This window comes from Hemicordylus capensis, chromosome 2 (assembly GCF_027244095.1).
Source record: "Hemicordylus capensis ecotype Gifberg chromosome 2, rHemCap1.1.pri, whole genome shotgun sequence".
NCBI classification, from domain to species: Eukaryota; Metazoa; Chordata; class Lepidosauria; order Squamata; family Cordylidae; genus Hemicordylus; species Hemicordylus capensis.
In genome coordinates, this window is record NC_069658.1 from 310,725,688 (window position 1) to 310,752,584 (window position 26,897).

At 42.6% G+C, this 26,897-nt stretch overlaps 1 protein-coding gene across 1 annotated transcript in view; it reads left to right on the forward strand.

Moving 5' to 3' along the window:
• PHF2 (PHD finger protein 2) overlaps positions 1 to 26,897 on the forward strand; it is a 187,472-nt gene that overhangs the window by 115,902 nt on the left and 44,673 nt on the right. The window contains exons 6-14 of the mRNA XM_053297988.1: positions 4,610 to 4,796; positions 7,204 to 7,366; positions 8,448 to 8,535; positions 9,642 to 9,748; positions 11,531 to 11,622; positions 17,912 to 18,001; positions 21,573 to 21,986; positions 23,628 to 23,747; positions 25,453 to 25,571. Of these exons, the coding sequence (XP_053153963.1) occupies positions 4,610 to 4,796; positions 7,204 to 7,366; positions 8,448 to 8,535; positions 9,642 to 9,748; positions 11,531 to 11,622; positions 17,912 to 18,001; positions 21,573 to 21,986; positions 23,628 to 23,747; positions 25,453 to 25,571 (1,380 nt within the window). The remainder of the gene's footprint in view (positions 1 to 4,609; positions 4,797 to 7,203; positions 7,367 to 8,447; positions 8,536 to 9,641; positions 9,749 to 11,530; positions 11,623 to 17,911; positions 18,002 to 21,572; positions 21,987 to 23,627; positions 23,748 to 25,452; positions 25,572 to 26,897) is intronic.

Genomic DNA, 26,897 nt, shown 5'->3' on the forward strand with positions numbered 1-26,897 from the left:
ACTATTCACACCTGGGCAAGTTGCACAGCCATTGACATTGTGCAGAGATGGGCATTGGGACCTCAGGGCTGACCACGAGCACTCTGATGACTCAAGGCTAATGCCATACTTGGCTGACACTGATACTGGGATTGTATACAGATTTTCTGTATACTGACTTTTCATTTCTGTACCTTTTTTGTGATACCATATCTGTGCAAAGTAGATATGGGCTTAGTTGAACAGAAAAGTTTTGGTTTTGCATTCAAGTTGTTCAAAAGAAAAATTGAAATTATACAGCTGAGAAGGAATAGCTATCTATCCCACCGCTGTGCCACCATGTGTGGAGGATCCGCCCTGCTGCTAACACGTGACATGGATCTCCCTGACAATTATCCATTTAACCCCTGCCACAAAGTAGACTTTTGTGCTCTAGGCTGAGTCTGCCACAACAGCCTTTCAACCTCTTGTTGCAAAAACAAACTTTGGTAAGGTTGTAAGGCCTATAAGCATCGGGTGGAGTAAACAGAAGCTATGATTTTCCTTCAGATGTAAACAAGAAATTTTACTTTGTAATTAGTTCAATTAAAAGTTGTTTCACAAGTTCAAAAAAACCCACAAAAAAAACCACCAACCAAAAGAGCATAAGGAACAAACAAAATGTGGTCAAAAATGCATTCACGAACCTGACTCTCACTGAGCCCTAACTTAGAGTCCCTGATTATCACTTTTAGCAACTCCTAGTTCAGCCTCAGGCCTTGTTCTTTCCAGTCCTTAGTGATTTCCTTTCTGCAGAGATTTCACCTCTTTGCCAGTGATTTTAACAGCTCTCTACCAGCAATTCTTCAGTTCTGTAGTCTCTCACCATACTCCAACTGACTCCAACCTTTTCAGCTTGGACTGCAGCTGCAGCTAACTCTTGGACTCTCTTCTTCACCTCCAACTCTTCTGACTTTCTCCAGGACTCTTTCTTTCAAAGCTTCCAAACTCAACTCTTTCCAGTTCCAGCTTCAATTCTGACTAACTCTCTCAAACTCTCTGTCTCTCCCTCTATTCACATTTTTGCCCCAACAGTTTTTTAAACAACCCAATTAGTATGACTCAGAAACAGGGGTAAACATAATCATAGAAAGAGGCTTCAGAAGACACAGACCCAAGTTTCTGTTGGATATTCAGTACTCTGACTTTAAACAAAGGTTGGTGAAATCCATGTTGTCCCATTTGAAATCGAACTCCCAAGAGCACGTTGATAACATTGGGAAAATTAGCGACATTGGCTGGCATCCAGAGTAGCCTAATGTGGGTGGTGCTAATTCCCCTGTGCTGCTGTGGGGCAGCAAAGCTTGGACATTCTTGTGTTTTTGCACAAGAGCACAAATGTTTTGAGTAGCTCACCTATGCTCTGGAAGGGCTTCTATGACCAGAAGAACATCACATGACCATCAATGACATGTTTCCAGTCTAAGGAGTGCTTCCAGAAACAGGTGAGCTCCTTGAAATCTTTGTGCTTTTGTGTAAAAATGCAAGACTGCCTCCAGCAGAGTGGCTGAAAGGAGATTCACACTGTTCTTGTTAGGCCAGTCTGGATGTTAGCCACTATTATGATCTTGCAACTGTAACAAAAACTAAAGGCAAACTTAAATAAATGGCCATTGATAAGGAAGACATGGGAGGTTAGACCAATTTATAATTTACAGCTTCTGCCCTCAAGTTAGACTTAAAAAATTAAAACCCAGTGGCATCCACATGCAACGTTCCCTTAGAGGGCTACTGAGTCAATGTTCTATATTTTAGTTGTATGCTGAAGTAATATTCTGAAGAATGCATTTATTATGCTGGTGAATATACATTGGAAAAATTGTTGCATTTGCACATGTCTCTGACTGACATCTGACTAAGTTACTCATCAACAGTCAATTATTGCGGCAAATTAATTATGACAGATCAACTAATGTTAATCTATAATATTTAAGTTGGCTATATTGGGTTAAGTACTGATGTATTTAGGATTCAGTTGTTACTTCTCTCCCATTTGAGCCTTCATCCAGCTCAAAACCGTTTACATGCAGAAGCAGGATTCTGCACATGTATCTTAAGAATCAGTGTGGTATGGTCAGATGTGAAGGTATATTTGAGCAGGGGGAACAAATGTCCCCTGACACTGGACTCCAGCAGTTGCCTACAGATCACCTGTTGTATTGTGTGTCCTTTTGCAGCATTCCTGAGACACTGGGTGCCTGATTTTACTGTGATGTGCCTACACCAATGTCATCAGACTGTGTTGGCGTGGCTGGCATGGAGTTGGGGCCGAGTGTGGCGTTCAGCTAGGGAAGTGTACAAAATGAATTCTGTGTTTTGTTTCAAACTTGAAACAAAACACAGATGGCCAAAACCTTTCATTGAAACAGTGGCCGACCCGGTTGTATTGATGTAGAAAACCCCAAACGTTTTGAGTGTTTCAGCTACAGGAAACCATGGGGAAACTCAAAACACCCCATTATTCCCCATGGGTAGTTCCTAGAGACACCAAGGTAGGTTGGGTGGTAGGGCATGATGGGTGCTACCTACCACCCAACCCACAAAAGAAATGGGCAAGCAGGCAATTTTTAACACATTTTTAACTTTCCTCCTTAACTTTCCTTTGGAAGCCAGTGCCAGAAAACCAATCAGCAAGGGAAAAACAGGCCTCCAAAATGGCACTTGAAACATCAGAATGTTTCAAATCAAAACGGGGTTGTTTTGTTCTAAGCTTGAAACAGGCCCTTTATATAAAGGGTGTTTTGTTTCAGACTTGAAACAGTCAAAACGTCCTGTTTCAAGTTGAAACATTTTGATGTCAGAATGTTTTTGCGCATCCTTACGCTCGGCCCCAACAGGTAGGCACTGCTGGCAAAGGCAGGCCAGTAATGGGTGGCAGTGAGAGGGGGCAGCTGGCCACAAAGGCAGGCGGTGGCAAGGAGAGGGAAGCCAGGAAGGCAGGCAGCACCACGAAGGCAGGCAGTAGGAGACACACCCTCAAATTTCATCTTAGGGTTACCTTCGACTTCATTATGCTCCTAGTAGTGGTTGCAATATTGGACACAAATTAGACCATCTGGATTGGAATCCCCGCTTGCTTGGAACTTATTGGGTATCCTTGAGTTTATCACTCTCTGAGCCTTTATAGGATTTGTTGGGAGAATTAAAATGGGTGAGATCACTATGTAGACCATTTTTAGCTCCTTGGAAGACGGGGAGATTTATACAATTTTCTTTTAAAAATTATTTATTAGATTTATATACTGCCCTTCCAAATTGGCTCAGGGTGAGATTTATGAGATCTAAATATGCATACAATTCCCTCACCAGTCTAATTGTAGAGACTATATGTACATAGCCCATTAAACAATGCTGGGATCCCACTAATGATCTGTTTGGAAGTCAAATGGAGGGCTGAATTCAGCCCCCTTCCCTGAAAGGCATGATCTGATAGGTGGTGTTACAGTTTAAATCGTATAAACTTCAGAAATTTTCATTCCCCCTATGTTTAGCCTTAGTTTTTAAAGTACTGTAGTAACCATAAGGGTTCCCTAATAGTCCCCCTATGCATGACAGAATGCTTACTCTACAGCCTATGAACTCACTCCCAGGCAGAGCATTCAGCTCTTCATTTCAGTCAGCTGAAATTTTTGGTCTGTAGGTGTCATGGCTAGGGGAGTGATGAATTTATGATTTGCTGAACTTGGTAATGTAATTTTTGTTCTTGTAGGACTTCTGAGTGATCTATTTAGGTATAAAAAGGTTATAATGGGGCATGAGACTATGCCTTTATAAACAGAAAATGATGAGCTCTAGCAGAAATAAACCATTCTTGTTTTAGAAGAAAATCCCATCATATGGACAAGAGAAAGAAGTGATAATAATGCAGATTATAGAAAGGCTGAAGTATAATTGCAAGATCATTTCTTTTGTAGTATCCTTAGCTCTTTAGGCTGTATGTATTGTTTTAATAATGTAACCATTTTCATTGTGCACAAAAGATCAAAAGCAATTTCAGAGCTCCATGATTATAGGTAATTTTCAATAGGTTTTTTTAATCTCTGTATGCAGAGACAATAATGATGGGAGGCGTTTTATTCTTGGGGATTGTTGGAACAATCACTTATATACTGCTGATTTAATCATCAGCTAGCAAATATTGTATTTCTCAACAAAGAGCATGACATTTTAACAGGATCCAAAGCTGTGACTTGACACAAACTATAAATGACACATAAGTTTATAATGGCAGCATTTTAGAGTAAAGTTCTCATAAGAGACATTGAAAAAGTGGGGTGAGGGGGAAGCAAAGAAAGACATATATATCTGTAACTGTATAACCACATTTATTTAAATTAGCTGATAAGTATTCAAACCGTGGGATAATGAGCACTCAGCAAATTGGAAATGTTGTTTGTTTTTACATTCAGAGAGAGCTCCATGGAAGACTATCTCTGGAGACTGTGGTTCTGCTCAGCTAGGGTTTTTGAATGATATAATGTTGATAAAATCATTTTTATTTTATTTTGGTTTATCAGTTTATTTGGTTTATTTACAGAAACAGTTGCTCTACAATAATATGCATTTATTGTTATTGTTGTTGTTATTACAGAATGTCCAGTTTTGTAGAGTCTCCTGATATCGTGAAAAAACTCTCTTGGGTGGAAAATTATTGGCCTGATGATGCTTTACTGGGAAAACCAAAAGTGACCAAATACTGCCTGATATGTGTGAAGGACAGCTACACAGATTTTCACATAGACTCTGGTGGAGCCTCTGCCTGGTACCATGTCCTGAAAGTAAGACTCTTTACACTGATTTATGTATATATTTCACAGCTAGACTTTATTTTCTCCACCAGGATTTAAGGAAGAAGAAGTAATAATGAGGGACCAACTGCCATGATCTATTGGGAGACAAATTCTTTGAAGCATCTGGTCTCCCACAAATTCCTGACATTTCTTGTTGACAACATCCTCTTTCATAAGATAGAGGAAGGAAGACATGGATTGGCTATCTTTGAACTGATTCTAACCAATAGAGAATTTTTGTCAGTGAGGCTGAAGTAGTAGGAACTTTGGGGGAAACTGATCTTGTAATGCTGGAGCCCTTGATCTTATGGAAATCTTAAACTGAACATAGTTAAACATGTTCCTTGGATTTCAGGAAAGCTGATTTTCTTTAACTCAGAGAAGTGCTAGGTAAGGTTCCATAGCTAGATACACTAATGGAAAAAGCAGCCTAAAATGAGTTGGAGTTCCTGAAGAAAGATTTCCTGAAGAAGAAGTTACAGTCACAAACAGTCCTTATGAAATAGAAAAATGGGCAATAGCCTCATTCAGACACTAAAAGAGGAGGCTGTTAGGAATGTGCATGAGTTGTTCATGCAGGCCCCAGTGGAACAGGGAGCAGTTCCCTTAAAAAGCAGGTAAGGAGCTTCTTACCTGCTCATCCCCACCCCACTGCTTTTTTGCTGGCAGCATCCACTCTCCAAAGGGCTGCGTGCATCTGTGTCACTGTTCCCCACAGGCTCTGCACTGCATCAGCACACAAATGACCAGTGCGCGTGCATGCTGGCCTTGTGCATGCCAACACCATGCGGAGCTTGCAGGGAACAGCAAGCAGAGAAAGGTGGTGGGCCGGGGACGAGCAGGTAAGGAGCTCCTTAACTGCTTTTAAAGGGAACTCTCCCTGCTCCGCCAAGCCAGTTTGAACGCTGGTATGCAAATCAGTTCGGCGCTTCCCAGAGGAGGCATCAAACCAGCTCATGCACATGCCTAGAGGCTGTACTCAAGTAGAGCCTCCAAAAATGAGATGAAAGTCCTGCCTGATACATCAACCACTCCCATCTGCTGGGTGGCTTTGTCAAGCTTACAACTTTTATCTGAAGAGGCGAAGGCTGTATGTGTGATGGAGACTGGGGCGCCCCCATCTCCCACTCATTGAAGTGTCCTCTATCACATTTACAGTCTTCTCCTTTTCAGGCAAAAGCTGTAAGTGTGATGGAGCCACCTGGCAGAGGAGAGTGATTGATGTGCCTGGGACTTTTATACACAAAGACTTTACCGCAGGTGTACTAGGAGGTTTTACTGCGAACTTGAAGTTGTCCCCAAAAACCCAACACAAATAGTGGAGGCGAGCCTGGTGGCTTACAAGCAGGTCACCCGCTTTGGTAGCCTGGGTTTGCGGAGTGGGTTTGCGGAGTGAGCGCTCCGCAAACCCAGGCTTTCTGATCATGAGTAGCTGCGGCTCTGCACTGTGGCTACTCACAAGGAAACCCCTGGAGGGGAGGCGAAAAGCTGCCTCCCCGCTCAGGGAGTCTCGCCAGCATGCCCTGCACACTTGTGCAGTGCATGCTGGAGCTTGTGGGGGCTGATTGGCACCCACTTCCCCCAGCCCCGCCATCACAGAGCCGGCAATCGTGTGCGTGGCCGATCCAGCAGCCCAGGGCTCCCTCCCTGCTCATGTGCGGGGAGAGCGGGCTTAGCCCGCTCACCGCCCCAAACCACTATCTTTTTTTTTTTTTTTTAAAGCCAGTGTAGCTGCACAAAACTTAGTGATGGGCCAATTTTAAAAAAAACAACAACAGAATTTTAGAACAGAAATTGAAGAACAGGCCACCAAAAATGAATAGAGACAAGTAGTCAAGACTTCAAGGGATAGTGTCTGGAAGCTAAAGCTCAGAACAAGCTGAGGCTGGTGCAGAATGCTAAGAACAATGAAAAGGGCGGAACAGGAGCCAAGTAACCCCACTTTCTCTTTGTCATCCATTAGCATTTTATCATACAAGAGCAAGAGGCCTCCTCTATCCTTCAGTCATAACTGAAAATAGGTATAATAGTTTTCTCCTGGCCCAGAGGGCAGAACTAAGTCATAATGAAAGTAGTTACCGGAGGGTATATTGTGGCTGAACATTATATTAGGAGGAGCCTCTTAATGGGAAGAGCAGTTACTGCTAACTTCTGAAAGCTTTAACAAGAACCTCCATTTTCCAGTGGTTCCACTTACATGTCTGTAATCGGCAATTGCTTTTGCTGGGTAAACCCCAGAAACTACTTGTTAAAGATGACAGTGACTCACATCATGCCAATGCATTATTGGTAAAGGAGGAGTGTATAGGTGGTTAATTTAAATAATATGCAATTCAGCAACTATAATAAATGGTTTTAACTCCTTTGGATAACAAGAGCATCTTTTCTATTTCAGGGAGAAAAAATATTTTATCTCATCAAGCCAACCTCTGCGAACATTTCTCTGTATGAACGCTGGCAGTCAGCAGCAAATCACAGTGAGATGTTTTTTGCCGACCAAGTGGATAAATGTTACAAATGTACAGTTAAACAAGGACAAACACTTTTTATCCCAACAGGTGGGAATGTTGCTATTAATTACATGTACAACTGTCACCCAATTAAAGAAATTTTGGCTCATCCATTACATCTGCATATATTTGCATAAGACTGTGGTGCTTGCCACCTGTAGTTTTTACAAGTAATATTTCAAAGAATTACTTAAAAGAATTTAAAAGAATTAACATTTGGGGGGGGAGTGTTTCTTAATTAATTCAGGTTCTTTTTTCATCAGTTACAAAGATTTTTGATTTATTAATTCAACCAAAAAGATTGGATACAGAATTACATTTAAAATGCATGTGCCAAATATATGTTTTGATTTAAATTCTGGCATTGTAACTCATTGGTGAGATGCAATAATATAAAGTTCTGTGGTTTACAATTCGGCGGCAGAGGGAGACACCTTTAACTGTAAAGTAGTAGGTGCTTACCTGCCCTCCCGCTGCACTTGAAAGGTGTTCAGAGCACTGGCGCGGTGCCCAGCACCTACTGCGGCAGAGGATCAGCTCCACCACTCAGCTGGCCTCTACACATGCATGGAGGCCATTTGCTGGCTACACAAATAGCCTCAGCCAGTTGAGTGGCGGGTGCTGGGTGGTGCACCGCTACTCTGAACAGCTCTCAGGTGCAGCAAAAGAGAGATAAGCATCTAATAATTTACAGTTAAAGATGCCTCCCACTCCCGTCCCCTGGCAGCACCTGCACCAGCCGCCGCTGTTACAGTTCCACCTTTGGTTTAAGATCAGAGTTAAGATGCTTTCAATCTTCACTTGTGCTCTAAAAATATATGGGAATTGTGAGTAACTTAACTTCCATGCTGTCGGCCCTTCCCGCTGGCCACGGGTGGGCCCGAGGACTCACGCAGTCGGGGGGCCAAGAAGACAGAGGCAATACAGTCTCCAGGTACAGGCAAAGTCAGCTGAGACCCTACACTGTAAGCACCCTTACAGTGTTTCCAAAAACCACTTAGGTTTGTATGACTCTCCAGAAAGTCCCAATACATATTTTCACAATACAAAGAGGAGACATTACAGTATCAAGGCCAAAGGTTACAATTCTGTTTCTAAAGCAGACATCTTTCCCCTCTGTCTTTTGCAGGATGGATTTATGCAACCTTAACTCCTGTTGACTGCCTAGCCTTTGCAGGACATTTTCTACATAGCCTAAGTGTTGAAATGCAGATGAGGTAAGAAGCTTGTATTTGCCTTTATTTAATGATATGCAGCCACACCTTTTTATAAGCATCAGCATCAAGATGCATAGAAAATTCCCTTATTAAACAATTTAGGGTATCTACTTACTATGGAATGGGTCCATACTTAATAGAAGTTCTACTAGCAGAGTTCCACAGATGTTGCACAAGGGATCTAGCAGAAAGAAGAATTTGCAGAACTGAGTAGTATCTGTAATATTTCCTACAGTGCAAACCCACCTGCATTACATTTATCAACATCAATGCACTATGGGAAGCCCAAGTGCTTGTCTTGCCTTGGCAACAGCTCCTTAGATTATGTAGGCCAGGGATTCTCAACGTTGGGTCCCCAGATGTTATTGGACTTCAACTCCCATAATCTCCAACCAAAGGCCACTGAGGCTGGGGATTATGGGAGCTGAAGTCCAAGAATGTCTGGAGACCCAACGTTGAGAATCCCTGATGTAGGCAATGTTGTGCAAGTCTTGTGCAAGCTTCTCCTTGCACTAATGCAACAACCCTCAATTTCTTATTTAGTGCTAAATCTAAAATGGCTTTTCAAAAACGCAAGAGCCTTTCACAAAATTGCGCTAAATCTAAAATGCCTCTTCCCAAACCCAAGTCACTTTTTGATACAGGCCATTGTCCTAGACTTGGTTCCAAATATTTCCTACATCTTTTCTACTCATGCTCACTATTTTCTAGTCCTCTGTATAATTAACTGTAATTTGCATATAAGTCTTTCTAAGAATGAGTATTGAAATATATGTTGGAAATGTGGCATTGTAATATGCTTTATAATTTTGTGGTACCTTTGTGCAGTTTGTCATTTGTATTGTAATGAACGCTGTGGTATATTGTGATAGCTGTTTCCTTCAGTTAAGCAAATATTATATAAAAAGAACTTATGTTTCCATTTATGCTGGTCATCTTCAGAGCAGCTGAGAATTTATGACAGCTTAGTTGATTAGAAGCACCTGGAAAACAAAGCCACACAGCAGTTACATTGCATTGCAATGTTGAGAGATACTTTCCTTTTTTTATTTATAAAGCTGCTTATGATTTGTTCAACTGAAATTCATTTTTATTATGTCTCATAGAGCGTATGAAGTTGAACGACGATTAAAAATTGTCAGCTTAACCCAATTTCCCAACTTTGAAACAGCATGTTGGTACACAGGAAAATACCTGCTAGAATCATTTAAAGGTAAATAAAAGTGTTCTGTTTTTTGTTCTGTAACATGCCGTAGCATAATGTTATTTTCTCTTAATACTTACCCTGGCAGTCACATCTGGACATTTTTAAACTACATAACCCTCCTATGCTTAGAAAGAGCACTTTTCTAATGATGTACTCAGGTCAAATAGATCCAAATTAAGTCATAGCAAAGCAAGCTACCTTTTTAGTTGTGGTTACAGGAGAACCCTGTTATTTGTGGGGATTCTGTTCTGTGGGGGCCCCTGCAGATAGTGTGTCCATGAATAACAGAGCATTAGGGCAATGGGAATCACGGGGGGTTAAGTTCCTGGCCACCAAAAAATGGCCAAAAATTGCAAGGTTTGCCCCATTCCCCCCAATCACACCCAATAGCCCCCCAATGGCCCTTCAGGGTGCCCTACCATAACCCTACTGTGCTGCACCATCACTCACAGGGCCAAATTTTTTTGCCTCCATTATGAGCCATAAATGAGTCAAAAAAGTGGCTGGAAATGACCTCTGAGGACTTTTATGGCCACTCCCAACTCATGGATATGCGGGTTTAACCCTTTTCTCTGCTTTCGCCCGTGTATACCGAGGTTGGGTACTAATTCCCCGACTGTGGGTACACAAAACCGCGAGTGCTGGCCCCGCAAATAGCGAGCTTCTCCTGTATTATAGAATAAACATGGTTGTGTGAATTGAGTCTTAAATAGTTTTCACTCGGATTATAATATTCTGAAATTTCTTTTGGCTTAACATTTACATTGAACTTCTCAATGACAGAGAGTACAGCTGAAGGGTGGCTTTGGAGTTATGGGAATGTATCCTATGTAAACAATCAGATAACTTATATTTCCTTCTGGGTATATTTTCAGGATATTAGCCCTAAGAATTAGGAAGCAATGGGATGAAAAACAGGGTGGGATCAACAAGTGAGGCCTGAGGGAGTAAAATCAACTTGATCAGAACACAATCTATTGGATTCATCTAAAAATGTGGAATTGGTGCACTTCAAGTTTTCATTTGAAGTGTTTGTTGTTTGAATGTCAGAATTAATTTTTCCATACCTGAGCAAAATTCACATTGAAAATTCATCTATTTTGAAATTTCAAATTCAGATTTCTAAATTTGTAATCAAGCTTTACATTCCATATGGGTATCTGATTATTTCTGACAGGTACAGAATGTCATTTTAGTCAGTGACATGCAGTTTTGGTATGCCACCTTAGAGAAAGAAAAACAAAACCTTTGGAACTACCATTTTAGTCATAGTGGCTATTCCCATGACCAGGAGAAACTGGGCTAAGGGAGCATGCTGCAGTGGGAGCCATGCGGCTCCCGGCAGCCAACCTCCCTAAGTGCCCTTCCGCTTAAACAAGGTTCGTGTAGAGCACACTCCGCTAACCCAATTTGTTCGATCGTGAGTCGCCATGGGGTGGCTCTGCGCTGCAGTGACTCATGAGGAGAACCCCTACTGGGAAGCTGCAACAAGCCTCCTGGCACGGGGTTCTCCCCAGAATGCCTCGCACTCCGCCACCCCTACTGGCTCCGTGACAGAGCTGGTAATTGTGTTGGTGGCCAGTCTGGCCGCCCAGGGCTAGCTGCCTGATCATCTGCAGGGACGAAGCCCACTCTCCCTGAAGAACCTTCGTAGGCTATCCACACCACTCGTTTTTCATGTTGCCCACTTGTCTACCAAGTGCTGCTTTATAAAATGGCAAGGTTACATACGTGGAATCTACAATTAAAACTGTAACTGATTGGCATTGTGTTCTTTTCTTTGCTTAGGATTGCACAAAGCAGGAAAGCAGCCTCCTTCCCATTTAGTCCAGGGAGCAAAAATTCTCAACGGGGCTTTTAGGTCTTGGACTAAAAAGCAGGTACGGCTTTCTGCTTTATAGATTTTTCATTGTATCAAAGAAAAGGGGGTGGGGAAGACAGCAGGTTTCTTGATAGGAGGACCAATAGTCCTAGAAATCCTAACTACAAAGGAACCAGGACATATTGTTTCCTAGCTCACAGGAAGTATGGCAGCTAGGACAGGCTTCTCTGGGGCCAGGAAGGCATTCGCCAAATAAAAGAGAACCTTCCCAGATGGCTTTCTGCTTCTACCATGGGAAGACAGATTCCTGAAGTGCTCTTGTTGACAAAGATAAAAACAAAAAAGGCAGAACAACTGAATTATTGTAGTAGCAGACCTAATGGAGATGTATCCTATCTGATGTACCCTATCCTCAGGGCAGTTGCGCCAAGTGCAGTCACTTCAACAACAAAACAGTGGGTCGTTCATACAACCATACGATAGGGCTGCCCCATGTTGGAATGGTCATGTGAAATGCTGAGATCGCTCTTGGTCACACCACTCCTCCCCTGGGTAGCCGTGGTTTGGAACCCAGGCTGAAAGTGAGGTAGGAGGACAGTATGCACCTCCTACCTCACTTTCAGGTCGTGTGCGTCCTTGCACTACCGGTAACTGCTCCTGGGCTGTTGGCAGCCATTTTAGTTATAGAGCCGGGGTGGGGGGTGAAGGAGAGGCCTGGTAGCAAGCAGCTTTTCTGCCGCTTGTGTGGTGCATTGTGGGAAGTCTGAGGGGCTGGCTTTCTCTTCTCCACCCCCTGTTTGTGATTGCTGCCAGGCTCGCCACAGTGCCGCTCATCTGAGTGTAGGGGCAGTAGAGCCCATATCTGCTTGTCTGGGTGAAGGCAAATAGGATCCTGACTCCCCCCACTCCCCAGCATACCCCTGTTTGGTCTTGTGAGCAACCTTAGTGGCTCTTTCTAGTCACAGTTTCCCTGTATGGCTCACATTCTCATGGGCAGCAGTAGTAGAATGTTCAGGCTGAGGTTGCACAGACACCTCCCCAACCTCATGTAGGTCACAAAGATGCTGTAGCTCCATTGCTATCTGCCCATTTTCTTCTCCACCTTCTTTGCCTTCTGCAACTGGGTCCCACAGGCCTCACTGCAAAGTAGGAAATGGCTTTCCTCAAGTGCAGCCATACAGTGTTCACGCACATTGTTTTCAGTGAACTGGAGTTGAACCCCAGACTCATTTGCATTTTTGTCTTGTACCTGAACCAGAAGTGAACTCCGCCCTAAACACAAAAAATGTAGGGGCCTCAGTGGCAGTACAGATATCATTGTCAGAGGGCCCTTCCGGCATGTTGGTGCTCCAACATTTGCCAAGGTGCTGAGTGCTGATGCTGGCCCTGAGTTTCAGAGAAGTGTGCATTAAACATTAATTTCAGTTATTTTCTTTAAGATCAACTTAAATCAAACATGGATTTGATATTATTCTTCATAAAATGTATCAAAACCAGTTCAAAGTGTTACCACTTTTGAAAGTTAGTAAGACTGTTCTCATGCACAGCCTAAGCCAGGCTAGGAGAGCCCAGCCTGGGTTAGGCTGCACTTGAGAACCACTGGGATTGATGTGGCTTTTTAGCCTTGCTTTTAGCCTGGGTTAACGGTTCCAGTGCACTGTTAACCCAGGCTCTGGGATTGTGTGTCTCCTCGGGCTGCATTCAACCCGAGGAGAGACAGAGAAGGTGGCCTAGAGACCCCATATCCTGGGGGAATCTCCTAATGCACCGCACTTGACACACAGTGCATTGTGAGATACCTGGGGGCCAGGTTGTGTCATCCCAGCCTATGGAACTCTGCGCTGCCAGGCGCAGTAGCAGATTGTCTGGGATTGGGGTCCATGCTCCCAGAAACATTTAATGGGTAATCTGGGGAGAAGGGATCGTTTGCATAGGCTTCCCCCCACCCACCGCTCCCCCACCTACCTAGTTGTATGAATGGCCCCAGAGTCTTCAGTGTGTTAGTCTTAGTGTCTGGATGTGAATTGGAGAGTTAGAAAATACTGATGAATTTAAACTGGATACATCCAAATTTTTAGTTCATATTTAATAATAAACTGCCTGCATAGAATTGTGGGGGAAGTGAAGTGGGAACAAATGACGCTTTAGTCCTTTGCCCTCTTTATTTCCTTTTCTTTGTTCAGCAGTCTCTTCAAACAGGAAAACCTGCTTTTCAGTGGCTAAATTCAGACAGTTCTCCAAACCCTGGTTTGGAGGGACTGAGAATGGACCGGGTCTCACGATCTCTGAGACCCGGTTTGGGGCGGTAAGCGGAGTTGAACCCCAGACTCATTTGGGCTAAGCCCACTCTCCCCACTCACGAGCGGGGAAGGAGCCCTAGGCAGCCAGATCAGCTGCCCACATGATTGCCAGCTCCGAGACGGAGCCGGCAGGGGCTGGGGAGCTCAGGGGCCATGCAGCCCTCGGAAGCTCCAGTATGCCCTGCGTGAGTGCGCAGGGCATACTGGGGAGACCCCTGGAGCTGGGAGGCAGCTTTTTGCCTCCTCTCCAGGGGTCTACTCGTGAGTAGGTGCAGTGCGAAGCCGTGCTGGGGCTACTCACGATTACAAAAACCAGTTTTGCGAAGTGCTTGGTCCACAAACCTGGTTTTGGGGCAGGGGTTCTTGAGCGGGTTACCTGCTCCAGAACCACCAGGCTCGCAGCCAAGCCCGGTGGGTCTGACGATTGGGAAAAATCGGGCTAGGCTTTCCTAGCCCGCTTTTTCCCGATCGTGGGAATAGCCCCAATGGGTAACTAGCTGAGTCACTTCTTCCTCCCTTTGTCTCTTCCATCCTCCTGTTGTGCAGCTGATTTGCATTGTGATTTAATGAGACTATAGTTTGCCATTATATCTGAACTGGCAAAGTATGGTCTAAGGCAACTTTCCAAGCCCGGACTGCAGGTAGAGAAGGAAAGGAGGGATCACTTGAGCCTGCTGTTCATTCCTGAGCCTCCTATCATTGGGTTTCAATTTTTGGTTTCAAGGTAAATGATAGTTCTGTCCACATGGCTCCCACCCCCCATGTCCTTGTGAGGGGGAGCAAGATAGTGCATCTGGCCATGTCTCCAACACCAGCATATCTGCTGACCATGGGTCTCTGGTTGCTGACGATAGGCCTGATTCCACATATTTGGGAACTCTGGGGCAGCAATAACAGTTCCCAATCTATACTGTCAGGGAACACATGCACATCAAAGGCATAGCCAGTGGTGAAATCCCACTCCACCCTCACATAGTCACTGAATGTGTGGAATGTCTGCATACCCCTTATGATTAGTGACAACCATAATTTGCCCAATTGGGATGTTGCATAAACCTATGTTTATTGCAACACTGGAAGAGAGAGAGAAGGAACACAGCAGCCCAGCAAAGAAAGATAAAAAGTGACAGGAGAAGCACAGAAGCCCATATTAGCACTTCTGCTTGTCAAGCTACGATTTAGTGCTCATCTCTATGCATCTGAATTGAGCTTATGTATCTGTGTGTCCATATTTAAAGGAGACTCACAGACATGTAAACATGCAATGAACAAGCACCACAGAGCTATGATCAATTTCTGCTTGCTAATATATGTAAATTGTGAGTTAATATATTGCAATTATGGGTTTTACAGAGATGCATCTTCCTTTCAAAGATGATGATGCATTTTAAAAATTGAGGTACATGGTGTAATATAAGTTACGTAGTTGGCATTTATTTTATGTGTGGTATGAAAGATTAATATAAATACTATGAACTTGGTCATGACTGAAAAATTTGGCTTTATTATCCTCTGGTTCCTACAGTCATAATCCTAGCATAAAGAACAGGTACTGACATTGGAGGCAATCTTCTGTCCTAGTACAGGGTACAAAAACTCCTTTCAGCAGGTAGTTGGTGACGCCACTGAATAAGCAATTTGAGACTTTCCAAGAACACAAATGCAAATTTAGCTAGTGTTAACTCCTCCACAAGGAGGAGCAAAGTATTTACAAGCAAAGTATTTACAAGTTTTTCTTATTGAAAAAGAGAACAAGCAAGTAGGAGGAAAAGTATAACATAATGAGACTATTCACACGTGCATGCAAAACTGGCCTAAGGGAGCCCAACCCAGTTTTTCACATGTGTGTGAACCACCAGGATTGGGCCTGATCCCTGCGGCACCATAGTGGCAAACCCGCCTACAGAGCCACCTTTCAAAATGAGGTTAGGAGAGTGAGGACTTGATCATGTGTCAGCTGCATCTGCAAGCTGCTGTGGCTGGCATACTTGGAGGGGGGATCCCCATAATCCACCATGCCCTTGTGTGGTGCATTATTGGAGCTCCGGGGCGGGCCAACATGCAGCACAGCGGTGCATCCCGGCACTCCAGCTTTCAGAGCTACCAGCAGGATCCAGTGCTTGTCTGGGTGGGTGATCCGCCTGCCCAGGGATGGTGGAATGATCATCTATGGGGAGGTAAGCCCTTTCAGGCTTCCTCCCTGCAAACAGGGTAGCCCTTTCTCACTTCTCGTGAGAAAGGGCTCAATATGTTACCTCAGAATGTCTATCCATTTTACAACTACGTATTCCAGATGCAAACCGCAATTCTGCACGTGCATCAGAAAACCAAGGAAATGGCTATTGTGTGTGGAATTTAGCACCCTGAGAATCTCAGATTTGCTTTTGTTAAAAAAAGTTTATAATCATTGTTGCTGCAACGATAGGCTTGGAAGCAGGGGCGTATCTATAGGGGGCGGGGGGGGCACGTGCCCCGGGCGCCACTTGAAGGGGGGGCGCAATTTCTTAAAATTAAATAATTTTTTAAAAATGGCCACCAAAAACAAAATGGCCACTGGGCATGCTCAAATGGCCTCTGTGAGGCCTTAGGGCATGCCGTGCCTCACAGAGGCCATTTGAGCATGCACAGTGGCCATATTGTTTTCAGCGGCCATTTTAAATATATATATATTTTAAAAAATGACCACCACACATGCTCAAATGGTGCCTGTGAGGCCCTAGAGGCCAGTGGGAGGAGGGGGAAACTTTGCAGACCCCCCACAGCCTTTAAGATGTCCCCCGAAGGGGCTACAGGTAATTTTTTTTTTAAAAAAATTAATATAATATGTCACTGTACACATATTCAGATTGGCACTATGTACAGAGAATAAGGGCTTGTGTGAATACTGAGCTGAAGTTTATGAGCTAAGATTGTATCCATTTGCTCTTACTATGCTTCTTGTGATAAGTGAGTTAAATGTGATGTCTTAATAATATGGCTATTAATGGTCAGTTTGTCTTTGAATCAATGTGAAATCCTTAGTATTAAGGCCCACTGGGAGTTTCTTGCTCTTTCTCTCATTTTTACTGTCTTTCTGAAATACTAGAATATATTCCAAGCAGTGACACAGTTTACTCTGCATATCGTTTAATTATTTTCAGAGTATCTGGGAAAAGTCAAATTCTCCATTTATTTTTAAAACTTATGTAATCGTGATGCTACAATGCATAGCAGAGAATTAGACAGGCACTTCTTTTAGTTTTTCCAAGTACAACTCCGCATAATATTTGGGGATTTCATGAGCCCGAGCATACTGAAATTTGTCGTTTTCCAGCATTTTAACCTGAGCTATCCAAACAAATTAATGATAGCCCCACAATTTGGATAGTTTTAAAAAATAAATCTGAAGTGTTAGATAGGAGCTTGGCCACATGTATGATATTGGTAATTTTTGAAATTTTTGAAATTTTTAAAATAAAAGTTTTCTGAAACATGTGTGTCAGTCAGATGTATGTTGGGGGCGCGGCGGGGGGGCGCAATTTCAGTGCTTGCCCTGGGCGCCGTTTTCCCTAGTTACGCCACTGCTTGGAAGTATGTAGGCAATGCCTTGTGAAGTCTCAGAAGCTAAAGATCAGATTAGTATTTCCAGGAGTTTCTTGCCCTCCCATGTCTACAAAGTTGAATAAACTATGTGAAACAAATGAAGAATTTGTACAGGTTACTAGATGAATGCAACTTTTTGGAACACAGTTTTGGGTTGGTTTGGATGATATTTCACCTGACCTGCCTACCTGATTAAGACCTGATTAAGAAGTGAAGACATCATAAGAGCATGTTTTTCCCCCAGTAGGTGAGGTATTATCCAAACCAGCCTTTGATTAGGATAAGGATAAATTGACATTTGTTGTCCACTGTCCTGAATGACATAGATGGGATAAAAAACACATTTGTGTCTCCTTTGAACTGAAGTGTGCCATAACGTTAGTCTTGCATGAGTTTAACAACATGGCACGGTAAGTTCTTTTGAAACTTTTCTGAGTCTTTGTGTTTGGCTTTATTCTATTTCAGGCTTTAGTTGACCATGAAGATGAACTCCCAGAAAATTTTAAACCAGCACAACTTATTAAGGATCTTGCCAAAGAAATAAGATTAAGTGAGGTTGGTATTCTTTCATTAGTTTTAATTTCTTCCTTAATTTCCCCATTCACTGTCAAAAAGTTACTTTCTCTTTCTAAAGGATGGACTTGCTAACACTTATTCCAAACCAACAATTACCTGCATGATCCTCTTCCTTTTTGGAAGAGGAAGGAACAGCCATAAATCTTGATTCAATGTTTAGAGGTTGCCCAGAGAAAGAGATGGACCTCAGCACCTTATATTCCTCCATATCCCCTGTTCTCTTCTTACATATTTAGCTTACCCTAGTTCTCAAGCAGTTTTAGGGCAGACTTGGGGTAATGCAATGGGCGAGGGGTGTCAGCATATTTAAATCTAATTGAAATCAGTGGCATTTAAGTGTGCTTAGATGACAGTGATTTGGATTGTGCCTAGTGAAATCAAATCTAGGGCTACTAAAATATTTCCTACTTTGTATGGTAGAATTTACCTTGTATGGCATGCATATAGAATGTGGATCTTGAAGATTATTAAAATGACTACATACATAGATAATGCTTAATTAGTTATACACTGTTAATTTTTATTGTACATCTTTAACTGTTCTTTTTACCTTGGGGGGAAAGATGTAATTCTGTTTTCCATATAACATGCAAATTAATTTGAAATGTATTCCCTTAAAACTGATTAGCATTTTAAACAAAGGAATGCTTTCCTTTCTTTTTCTTTCTATTCTTTCTGCAAAAAGAAAGAATTCTTGAGATACATAATGAGATACATCTCATAGAATTCTTGAGATACATAAAAACAAAATAAAAAACATTCTACACTTAACATTATAATTAGGTAATAATCATTTTCCAGATAGAAGATGCATTTCTAAATATGTAACTATATAACAAATTCCTGAACTATTTATAATTGGTCACATCTTTATATTTTGCCATAGAAGTCTATGAAAGTCAAATATAGTATCTTATACCGAGTATGAGAGAAAGTAAATATATCCTGACTTGCTGATATTCAATTTGCTGGTTTTAAAAAATATATAACAGTGAGGTTGTTCACACGACCAGTCGGGTGGATGGCAGGGAAGGCTTGTTTTACTTACCTTCCCCCCAAACGAATGATGTTATGATTCTGGGAGTGCAGGGAGTGTTCCCAGACAAGCAGCACTGTGTGGCGCAGCTCCGGAGGCTGGGATGACACGCCCTGGCCTTTGGGAATCCCACAATGCACCACACAACATGCATGAATTCCCCCAAGAGATAGACGCTCTAGGCTCCCATCTCTGTGTACAGCGGGGCTGGAAGTAGCCTGCGCTCACACACGAGCAGCAAGCCCGGGTTAAGGAAGCATTCACTAGCAGTGGTAACAGCCGGGCTAAAAAACGAGGCTAGGCAGCGCTGCCCACCGCGATTGGGCCTGATCCCCGCAGTTCTCATGCGCAGCCTACCCCAAGCTGGGCTTCTATAGCCTAGGTTAGGCTGCTCATGAGAACAGCCTCAGTATGTAACTCTTTTAAAAGATACCCTGCCGTGGGTATTCTTTCCTAAAGGCTTGTCAAACTGACAGACCTGCAAACTGCACTGTTGGTGCAGTGCAACAACAGTGCATGGTATGAACTGCAATTTAAGTCCATAAAGTGAAAATATCAATTCAGGGTAGTCTTTCCTGAATTCAATTTCACTGAAACTGAATGCAAATAAGACAGGGATACTTACTGTGGAGAGTTCAGATCTTGAGACATGGTTTAGATCTGCCTATTCTAGATGGGGTTACACTCCCTCTGAAAGTCAGGTACGTAGCATGGGAGTGCTCCTGGATCCAAAAGTTGAGGCAACGGCCAGGAGTGCTTTCTGTCAGCTTTGGCTGAAATGTCAGCTATGCCCATTTCTGGAGGAAAATGACCTTAAAACAGTAGTACATATGCTGGTAACCTCCAGACTTGACTACTGTAATGCTCTCTATGTGAGGCTGCCTTTATAGATAGTCCAGAAACTACAGTTGCAGAATGCAGCAGCCTGGCTGGTCTCCAAGATAACCCAACAAAATATAAAACACCAATAGTAAATGAGCTGCACTGGCTGCCGATATGTTTTCAAGTGAAAGACAAAGTGCTGGTTATTACCTATAAAGCCCTGAATGGCTTTGGCCAGGGTATTTAATGGAGTGTCTACTTTATTATGAACCGTGCCACCTATTAAGAGCATCTGGGGAGGTCTGGTTATGGCTATCACCAGATCATTTGGTGGCTACTCAGGACTGGGCCTTCTCTGTGGCTGCCCCGGGGCTCAGGAATGCACTCCCTGTTAAACTCTGTTAAAATCAGAGTTTCTCCATCTCTGGCTGTTTTTAAAAAGACCCTTATAATGCACCTGTTTTCCCAGGTTTTTAATTAATTTTAATTGATTTTATATCATAATTGTTTTAATGATTTTGTCCTGTTTTTATATATATATATTAAAAGAATTTGTAAATATTTATATTTTTATAACTATTTATAAATAAATATTTATTTTTAAGTATTTATTTTTTAAATAAATATTGTATTTTAACTTATGTACACTGCCTAGGGATTCACATGTCAGGCAGTGTAGAAATTAGGGATATTTACGAACTAGTTCATGCATTCCTGGGAGGAGGGGGGGAGTCCTTTAAGGGGTAGGGAGGGTGCCCTTACCTGCCCTGCTGCTTCCCCCCCGCCAGTGCTCTCCCCAAAAGCTTTGGTGTGGGGCTGCAGCGTACATTGGCTACTTCCGGGATGATGCTGACCGGGGCTGCAGGGAGGTACTCTGCAGCCCTGCACCAGTGCTTTTGGGGAGACCGCCGGCGGGGGCAAATGACGGGGCAGGTAAGGGCACCCTCCCTGCCCCTTAAAGGACCCCCCCACCTCCGTACCAGCTTGAACACCGGACATTTGAACTGGTTTGGCGCTCCAGAAAAGAAGCACTGAACCTGTTCATGCATATCCCTAATAAAAATATGATAGATGCAGATACATACAACCTGCATTTTACAGAATAAAACTAGTTAGAAGTAATTGGTTAGTCAGTCAATGTTTAGGAATGGAAGAATATATATCACAGACTCCACTCATAAATTACCATCCAGAGAATAGCTAACTTGGGTGGACTGTATTATATGTAAAAGCAGCCTTTGTCATTGACTTAGGTGAGTTCTTATGTTACAAGAATTTAGCATGTTTGCCATTTCCCCCATGCAACATTCCATTCCATACCAAAAATTTACAAATGTAGAAGCCATGTGATACGATCACTTAGGAACCCCACATCAGCATCAGAAGCTGGATCAGGAAGTGATCTTCCTTGGTTATTTTGCCCCCTTCCATTCCCCCCCCCCATGTTGTCATTACTGGAGCAACACTGGATGGAGCCATGGATAAGCAGTAACTTTGTCACTCTGGCAGCATATGAATCATGCCACAATACAGTAGCATGCCCCTTTTTATTCCAGTTTTAAATTTTTCCAAAGACTTCAGTAGCACTGTTCTTGCCTTTTCAGGAAAAATTAGGAAATCCCTATGAAGACCGAGTTGTACTCTGTATAGATCCAGTATTGGTTTTTGAAAACTGTGTTCTTTTCTCTGTAGAATGCTTTGAAAGTCAACAAACCTGAAGTGAGTGCCAATGTGAATGTTGAGGAAGTCAGCCCAGTGGAAAAAGAGGAAATACCATCACCGGCACCACGGACACCTCCGGCACCTCCACCACCACCATCACCACCTCCACCACCACCACCAGTTGAAAAAGTCACTAAGAAAAAGACTCCAAAAGCAATGAAAACTCCCAAGCCCTCCAAATTAGCCAAACCCCCCAAGCCACCAAAACCCCCCAAGCCACCAAAACCCCCCAAGCCACCCAAAACACCCAAAGTCAAGGGGGAAGGGAAGAAAAAAGGCAAGAAAGCAAAAGAAGCTCCCCCACCAGCCATTCCTAATTTAGACCTTCTGGAGGCTCACACAAAAGAGGCCCTAACTAAGATTGAAACACCAAAGAAGGGAAAGGTAAGCAGAGCTATTCTACCTATCAAGATGGAATGGCTCAGGGTTGAGTCACACAGCCAATTTTCTGACTTGGTGCTGATATGCTTTTTGTTTTTGTTTTTACCATAGATGCCTGATGATGGCACACATGAGGGATTTTGATATTCAGAAAGAGATTTTTCCAAAGTTTCCAAAGGGTTTTTCCAAATACCCCATATCTTTGAGAGATATAGTTGTATTAGTTTAGCAGAGCAAAAATCAAGAATGTTATCTCTGGATGAGGAATAATAAACTGAGACTGAGTCCAAATAAGATAGAGAACTGTGTCGAGGTTGGAACTCGGGAGACAATTGTGATCTGCCAGTTCTGGATGGGTTCACACTTCCCCAGAAGGAACAGGTACACAGTCTGGGGGTGCTTCTGGATCCAAACCTCTCCTTGATATCTCAGTTTGAGGCAGTTGCCAGAAGTGCTTTCTATCAGCTTCGGCTGCTATGCCAGCTGCATCCATTTCTTGAGATAAATGATCTCAGAACAGTGGTACATATGCTGGTAACCTCCAGACTTGATTGTTGCAATGCACTATGTGTGGGGCTGCCATTGTTCATAGTCCATAAACTGCAGTTGGTACAGAATGTGGTATCTAGGTTGGTCTCTGGATCATCTCGGAGAGACCATATTACTCCTATATTAAAAGAACTACACTGTCTACCAATCAGTTTCCGGGCAAAAAACAAAGTGCTGGTTATAACCTATAAAGCCCTTACAACTTAGGTCCAGTGTATTTAAGAGAGCATCTTCTTCACTATGAGCCCCATTGCCCATTGAGATCTTCCGGAAAGGTCCGTCTGCAGTTATAACCAGCTCGTCTGGTGGCTGATCAAGGGCATGCCTTCTCTGTTGCTGCCTAGAGATTCTGGAATGTGCTCCCTGTTGAAATAAGAGGCTCTCCATCTCTGACAAAAGTCTTTAAAGACTTATTTTAGATAGATAGATAGATAGATAGATAGATAGATGGATGTGAAACTCGGAAAATTAGAATATCGTGCAAAAGTCCATTAATTTCAGTAATGCAAATTAAAAGGTGAAACTGATATATGAGACAGACGCATTACATGCAAAGCAAGATAAGTCAAGCCTTAATTTGTTATAATTGTGATGATCATGGCGTACAGCTCATGAAAACCCCAAATCCACAATCTCAGAAAATTAGAATATTACATGGAACCAAGAAGACAAGGATTGAAGAATAGAACAATATTGGACCTCTGAAAAGTATAAGCATGCATATGTATTCAGTACTTGGTTTGGGCCCCTTTTGCAGCAATTACTGCCTCAATGTGGCGTGGCATGGATGCTATCAGCCTGTGGCACTGATGAGGTATTATGGAAGACCAGGATTCTTCATTAGCGGCCTTCAGCAGTTCTGCATTGTTTGGTCTCATGTCTCTCATCCTCTTGGCAATGCCCCATAGATTCTCTATGGGGTCAGGTCAGGCGAGTTTGCTGGCCAATCAAGCACAGTACACTGTATACTTTTCAGAGGTCCAATATTGTTCTATTCTACAATCCTTGTCTTTAAATATAGTAATTTACAATAGGCAAGTATGTTTTGTAGGTTTGGTCCTCCTAAGTTATTTGTTGTTTGTTTATTTGAAACAGGTGGCAAAGAATGCTTTGAGTACCCCTGATAAAGAACCTGTTGAAAAGCAAAATGAGGTGGAAAAATTTGAAATTCGAGAGCAGAATAAGACCAAAACAGAAGCAAAATGGAAATATAAGGTATGGCCTCTCTTGCCTGTACTTTTACTGCTGTTTGATTGCAGTGCTGAGGTGTAACAACTCAGATGAATGTATACATACAGTTTTGGTGCAAAGTGGGGCTTGGCGACAAAACGCTTTCTGCTGACCTGTTCACTGTCCCAGTTTATAGCTGCTTTGGCACCATTTATTTTCATTTTGAAAAACTGACTTCTCTTCTTGCTGGCAATAGTGGCTGACATCCTCATAAAGTACCGGTGCAATGGGAGAAGACCAGTGGTTCTGAAAAGTTCAACTAACTCAGTACCTTTTCTAGTTCAGTGCTGGGGCCAAATTTTGATGAACTCCCCTTTGCCAGGAAGCACTTTGTGCCACCTGAAAATATGCCCCTGAGGTTCGTGCAGCCTTCAAGAATGTTTTTAGATGACAAACTGGCTTTCAGGGGGAGGCGAGATCATTTAAATCCCCATCCCACACACACACTCTAGTGCTGATGTAGTGCTAGTCTGGAACTCTTCAGAAGCATTGGTGCTATACCAGTGCTTCTCCCATTTTCCTGGTCCTTCATTTGGATGTCAGCCTAATTCAAATCAATCAGGGAATCGTATAATGTGTGTAATGATGGAGCAATTCCATATATTTGATTGGCTCTGACTACTTGATTATCACAAAGCTAATTTAGAATAAGGACAAATTTGTCTGTATCAAAGTGACTCTGCCCTTGACCCATTTCAAGTTCCCACTCACAGAAAAATGGCCAAAGGGGTTTTTGTTTGTTTGTTTGTTTTTAATACTGGGCAATAATGTTCATGAAAAATGTCCAGTTCACTTCTACTAAAATTTAAGGTACAAGAGAGGATCTCAGTGAAACATCACAAAGATAAATAGAATTAACTCAGTGTAGGGTGCCTAGTATGGCATGTAAATCCTGATGGGATTTCCTGTCATTTGCATTATAACTACTGACTGTTCTATCTCAGGCACATAGAGGCCTCATTCTCATGCACGCAACACACACATGCACACTGGAGAAGAGATGGGAGCCACTTCCCTTGGCGCAATCCCACACTTCTGCAGAACTGTACGGTTCAACGTCATGGGCTTTTCCAATATCATTACCTCCCCCATGAAGTCCCAGGGTGCAGCAGGTTTGTTAAGCATCCTCCTAGCCCTGTGGTCTCAGACATTTTTCTTGTTTTAAACAGTAACTGAAAAGGTAGGTATTACTTGTCGCCACCCCAAATGGGCCTTTCTGCTTCCCTTATAATCCTTTAAGCTAGAGCTGCCTTCCATTTTCAGAATGCATATGGCTGTCCTCAAACTGATTTTTAAGACTGTAGAGAACTACTGTCCTTTCCTATAATATTTCTGCTTCACCCTGACCTGATGCACTGTATGCATTGCAGCTGTGTAGCATCTGAGAATGGTGGCTGTTGCAGTACCCTCTTTGCTGGACAGTTTTGGATTGCAACGCAGCTCTTTCAGAGGATCCTAAATACTTGGTTTTGCTTTTTAGTGGTTTATACGATTGCAGTATATCCCTGTTCACAGCAAGATTTGGGTATATACAGTGCTGCCTGTGTGCTTGTACAAATTTATGTGCCATCTGATCTGAGTATTTAACCAAACCTTAGCATTTTGCTTATCCAAGCAAAAGTAGAAGAAGCAAACCCTCACAGCTAAAATAACCATTTTTATTCTGAAATGTTGTTACCCTCATTTCCAGAACAGTAAACCTGATTCATTACTAAAAATGGAAGAGGAACACAAATTGGAGAAGACACCACTATCAGGAAATAAGGACAATAAATTTATGTTTTCCTTCTCTAACAAGAAGCTACTGGGGTAGGTGCAATATTGGTGTTTCACATTGACCAATTAAACTGCCATTGTGATTCTTCCAAGCACTCCAGCCTCCTCTAAAGATATGTACTTGGCAATATGCTCTATTGATCTATGCTCTACGCTCTATTGGTCTATTGGACCTGTATGCAAGGATATAAAAAGTAATTTTTGCTTTCTGAAGCATAACTGTGGAAAAATAAACAGGGTGATTTTTCCCCCTCCTTACCCCATAGAAGAAACCCATGGGTCACATTCCAACCTTGGATTGCACTACAATTATTACTCCAAGCCTAAGGACCTGTCACGGCCCAATTTTTAACCAGCCCTGTGCTCTTAAGCTTCACTGCTGCCACCAAGTAGACTTGTATTTTTTTCTGGCTGTGTCTACTAAAACAGCCTTCTGAACCTCTCTTTCCTTCAAAGGTAGGTAGGGTGGAAAGGTTTCTAAGCATGGGTGGGGAAGTCTGTTAAATTCAAAAAGTGAGAAATCTTACTTTGAAACAGTTCAATCCTAAACAGTAGTTCTTTTGGAAATTTTAGTACAAAGAAACAGTAGCCAAATGAACATAAGGAACAAATACAATATGAGAAAAACTAACCTGCACCTAATACTGTGTCCTAACTCAGAGTCCTTACCAGGAATCTTCCTATGATTACCTCTAGTCAGCTTTTGCAGCGAGCCTGGCTTTCTTAGCCTCAGGTCTTGGTCTTTCTATCCAGTTATGGAGGTTCAATTCCAGACTGATGCTTTAGCTGCTTTGAGAAGGATTCAGTGCTCCGAAGAGTTTCAGTTCAACTCTCCCAATGATTCCTCAGCTCTAATTTCAGCAGCTCCTCTCTCCTGGCTCACCAAGACTCCAGCTTCCACTCAACTGGAACTTGTACTCCTTGAACTCCTTCACTTGAACTAACTTTCTGCTGCAGGCAAGCCTCCTTTTATTCTCTTTTCCCCTTCCAATTTTTCTAAACAAACCAATCAAAACAACCCAAGAGCCCTCTATTGTTTTAAAATAGATCCAGTCAAATCAAACCCTTTCTTCCCTCCAAAATTTAACCAGTACAACTCTTCTTCCTCACAAACCAAACTGTAGAAGAGGAACTGTGAACTTTTGACCAGCACAGCTTTTTAAAAAAACACTGAACATAGGGAGTAAGCAAATACACATGAAGTATAGAAATCTGTAACACAAAAAGAGGAGGTAACAGGATCAAACTAGATGTGATGCTAATCATGTTGTTTGCCCTTGTGTTGTTTATTTCTTACACAGCAGTTAGGCAGCTTCTATCCCAAAGCAAATAGCAATTATCACTGGGATCATAAATTGA